Source organism: Limulus polyphemus, unplaced genomic scaffold, assembly GCF_000517525.1.
Source record: "Limulus polyphemus unplaced genomic scaffold, Limulus_polyphemus-2.1.2 Scaffold674, whole genome shotgun sequence".
Lineage (NCBI taxonomy): Eukaryota > Metazoa > Arthropoda > Merostomata > Xiphosura > Limulidae > Limulus > Limulus polyphemus.
Window position 1 is genome coordinate 222,197 of NW_013666284.1, and position 5,054 is coordinate 227,250.

The 5,054-nt window shown below is 33.3% G+C and overlaps 1 protein-coding gene across 1 annotated transcript in view; it reads left to right on the forward strand.

Annotated features, from left to right (window-relative positions):
* LOC111085872 (collectin-10-like) overlaps nucleotides 1-2,324 on the forward strand; it is a 2,696-nt gene extending 372 nt beyond the window's left edge. The window contains exon 2 of the mRNA XM_022386446.1: nucleotides 1,813-2,324. Within this exon, the coding sequence (XP_022242154.1) occupies nucleotides 1,813-2,183 (371 nt within the window). The 3' untranslated portion in view covers nucleotides 2,184-2,324. The remainder of the gene's footprint in view (nucleotides 1-1,812) is intronic.
* Nucleotides 2,325-5,054: the final 2,730 nt, after the last annotated feature.

Sequence of the window (5,054 nt, forward strand, 5' to 3'; positions counted from 1 at the left end):
ATTTGCTGTCATGTTAAACTTATATTAAAGTTTTTCTTCATTACCCATTTAAGCCGTCTCCAGCCATTATTAGCAATCCATATACTTTCTGTACAGTCAGTAACTTAACAATCTTTCACAAACAAATGGACCGGGTTTGAACAAAGGTTAACTTACGGGACCGTGAGATTGAGGGTTCGCGTCTCATTATCGTTAAAATTACACTCCGCACTTTGGGACCGTGAATGCGTTATAAGAGTGAAATATCAGAGCAAACTTTAGAGTCATTCCAATGCTTACTTTGAGATTGGACCAGCATTGACTCTCGAATATTGATTTGATAAGACTTTCATAAGTCACTGGGACTAATGAATCGTTTAATAAACTTAAACTGCATAAACTGCAAACTTGCCACAATTAGAAAAGTAAGTGGAAGTCATCTCGTGAATCTTAAAACTCCAGAAGTAATTACAGTATTGTAAGAAGCTGTTGGATATGGTAAAGTTCTAAGAAGATATATGATGTGGTAAGATGAACAGTCCTATTTTTTTGATATTCTTAGGCAATAACTGACAAAGGTTCTCATGATTAGACTTAAATAACTTTTATATACGAGTTTGAATCTTGTCTATCACGTGACTAAAGATTTAAAATAATTCCAGGAAATGGTACATATTTTAGCTGCGTTCCTAAAATCTGTTGATGATACCCTGTATAAATGATTCATGCAAATTCCGAACACTACAATTCTAACAATTTGTTGGTGTGGTCTTGAGGTAGAGTTTGAAGTTTTCTTTCCTCTTTTTTTCAGAATTCCAGGCTATAACATTAAAAAATTGAAAGGCTACATAAAATAATTTCTAAAGAACCAGATGTTTTGTGTAATTATTGCAATCAGAAATAAAGAATATAAAAACTAATTTAAGATGTTTGGCACAGTCGGCTCCAGTGATTAGATACGAAAGGAAAATAGTTTCATAAGTTTATCACAACTAACATCACGTAAAACTATTTTTATACACATATACATCATATTTCTCCAACCTTAATAATTCGAGAACTTAAAAATAGTTTAATAAACATGACACTTCAGTTTAAAATCTAAATAAAGATGGCAACAGTTAAGAAATTGCTTATGGGTATCAGCATGTAAATGTGAACAAAAACTCAAGTTCGTTGTAACATGCTTTAGGTGAATACAGCGAATATGATCATTTATCGTCATTTTCGTGATTCTAAATGGAGAACGCAATTTTCATAAAAAAGAATTTGTTGATTAACCAACTGAGACCTCTGCTCAATCAGACCAGTTTTGATGAGGATTTTGTATGAAACTATAGTCTTCAAAAACTCAGATTTTCACACTAGTTTTAGTACATGTCCTATTTGTACATTCTATTATGTCAATCATAAATGGTAGCTTTAGTTTCGCTCAAACGAGTATACAACTATTTAAGCAAGAAATAAAAGTATAAAAGAAACAGTTACATCTTTATTTTAAAAGTTAATTTCAAATCATGATAATGCAGTACGAGATATCAACCCTTCAATCAGATTTTAATTAGTACACATTGCTCCAGAAAAAAAAAATCAGATCTATTATTTTATGTATCTATTTTAAGTCACTATTTTGTCATTGTTTTTCGTTGAAGGTATACATTATATCATTACATAGCTAAAACACGTAAATATTAAAATATATTTCTTAGTGTTGAAAAAACTTGACATTCAAATATAACAAAAAATGATGAACCCCAAAATGATGATGAAGTTTAAATAGTTAGAATGAAATAATTGAATGTGGATGACGTTAGTTGTCGTCTTTTGTTTCAGCTCCAGCTGGTTACAAATATCACGATGGATCGTTCTTCAAGTTCTATGCGACACTTAAATATAACTCTGGAGCAGTTACGTCTTGCGAGATGAACGGAGGCCGCCTGGCCATGATCAAAGATCAAGCTACAGTAGACTTCTTAAAGAATACGATTTTTGCGTCTGTGACCAACGTCTATGTTTGGATTGGAGTTCGGAAAATATCGAATGTTTGGCAATATGCACCAACAGGTTTTTCAAACTGGCATCCTCCAATGGAACCTTCAGGAGATGGTCCCTGTGTGGAGATGAGGGAAGTTTGGAACTACGAATGGAACGATTTACCCTGCAATTATAACAAAAATTTCTTGTGTGAAATTGTAATTCCTTAAAATATGTTTTGGACATTACACTAATATCTATGGCGTTATTCTTTGATAAGCAGCATCAGAGTGATGAAAGAGTTTTATTCCAACACTTGTCAACAAAATTACCCTTTTAGAAATATATAAAAATTAATGACTTTAGTTCCGTTTTTCCAATTTTCAATGTACTACAATTAAGAAAATGATCATGCATCATTTATTGTTAAAAAATAATATGCCCATCACACACTTTTCTTTCCTGAAATCTCTGTTTTCAACACACAACTGTTGCTTATACAGTTGTTCATTTACAAGTTATATGTAGTTGAAAAATAAATAACTATCTAATGAATAACTTGAAGTGTTCTGTTCATAGATTTCCCAACATCTTAGGCCGAGTTAGAAAACGCTAAGTTGTTAATATCATGCTTGTCCGAGCCTAATCTGTACATACTTTTTATATTGAAATGTATCCTTGTTCTTCAGTGTCTGAGCTTGTTTCTTGGTTTTGTGTAATTAACTCTCTATGTACCATATTCAAACGAAACGTTGGTGATCATGGTCTTCCACAGATCTCTTCTCCTTGAGACACAAAGAATTTCTAGTGTTGATACATTCATCCACTTAGATAGATTCTTGATATATGCCAACCTCTGTCTTTCACGGTTTTTTCTTCCTTCAATCTTTCTAGTTACGACTAATTTCAATTTCTTCTTTCCTCATAAAGTGTCTGAGAAACTTCAACTGTCTTTTTATGATGTTAGTCAGCAGCTTTCTCTTGCAACCAGCTCTTGACAAAATATCTTCATTTGAGGTGTGGCTTGTCCAACATACCTTCAAGATGTGCCTTACGAACCACAAGTCAATTGCTTCAGTTCTCATTTCTACACTTGGTAATATTGTCCAACATTTTGATGCACACGTGAAAATTGTTATACCATAACAATTCAAACTCTTAACTTCGACCTGAAAGAAATTTTACTATTTATCACTATTTGTGTGTGTTTCAGAAATACGCCTTTTTTCCATCCCTATTCTATGTTTTATTTCATGATCACATTTATCATCTAATGTTATCCAGCTTCCCAAGTAGTTCAATCTCTTGACCTGCCTTACCTGTTCCTTATCTACTTTGACAATACATACACCAACGACCTTCTTCTTTGTAACTACCATATATTCTGTTTTCCTAAGGTTAATACTTAAACCCTTTTTCCTACTTTCACTAACAACTTTATCTAAAATTTTTTGAAGCTTCTCTTCTGAATCAGCTATTAAAACTTTGTCATGTGGCATAACGCAAGTTGTTCAAATTCTCTCCGCCAATGATTAGCCTTGGAATATCTTCAGTCTCCCTCAGGATTTTTTCACTGTACAATATACAAGTCAGGTGAGAAGACACAGCTTTGCCTCACGTCTCTCTTAACTTGGATAAATCATTTAATTCATTTTCTATTTTTACTGCTGCAGTTTGGTTCTAATATAGGTTTCTTAAAATTATCAAGTCAATATTGTTTGTTTGTTTATCATTTTAGCAAAGCTACATTTGGCTATCTGCTGTGTTCACCGCGGAGAATCGAATTCCAGATTCTAGCGTTGTAAATCCATAGACTTATCGCTGTCTCACCTGGGACCTCAACGCTTTACCATCAACGTCCAGTTCTTCCAGCATTTTCATTAAATCCACATGCTTGACTCTATCAAAAGCTTTGGTAAAATTAATAAAACACAAAAAAGGTCTTTCTTCATTTCTATTCCCTCTTCGAAAGCATTCGTATCATGAAGATAGCATTTCTTGTACCATGATCTTTAATAAAACCACATTGAACTTTTACAATCTCCGGTCTTATTCTACTTCTAACTCTCATCATCATCATCAGTATTTTTGTCATATGGCTCATTAAAATGATGGTTCACATCCAGTTGTTCCAGGTCTTTACTGAGATCCTCGGTTATTTCACCACGTTCATAAATCTCATTGATAATAGTTGTTAACTTCTCTATACCAAATTCTTCTCAACATCTTATTTATTCAACTACATTTTCGTCTGTCCTGTAGCTTTATTGGTTTTCACTCTGTTAATAACTGTTCGTACTTCTCACTTAACAATTTTCAATCCGTCCATGTTCTTCTTAGTAGATGGCTTTCCTTCATTTACCTGTGATGTCTTTGATATTCCTATACATTGATGTAACAACTTTATTCTCTTGTTTTTCTATTTCTGTAAATTTTTTCAATAAGCAATTTTTCCTTTTCTTCTCTGCACATTGATCGAATTATTTTGTCAACTTTCTTATACTCTTATTATACTACGGGTTTTCATCGTCCTTCTACCTATGAGTTTGTTTATTTGAATGTAGTCACAAAGCTACATAATGGGCTATTTGTGCTCTGCCCACTACAGGTATCGAAACCCGGCTTCTAACGTTGTAAGTACGCAGACATTCCGCTGTGCCACTGGGGGGGGGGGGCTATCTATAAGTAACACAATAATTTCAAACGCGTAGGTAACGTAATAACTGTTACTTAGGTTATTTAGCACTTTTTCACCAATATTATAAGCCATGAAACACTTTGCTGACTGGAATTAAAAACCATTAACATTTTCTGACTGTATTATAAGCAATAATAACTTTTTGAACGACATATAAACCATTAGCACTTTCTGACAGGTAGTATACGCCATTAACACTTTCTAACGGGTATTATAACCCACTGACACTTTCTAACGGGTATTATAAGCCATTAACACTTTCTAACCGGTATTATAAGCCATGAAAAACTGTGTGATGGGTTAATATTACAAGCCGTTAAACACTTTCTGACAGATATTATAAACCATGAAAAACCTTCTGACGGTATTATACGCCATTAACACTTTCTAACTGGTATTATGC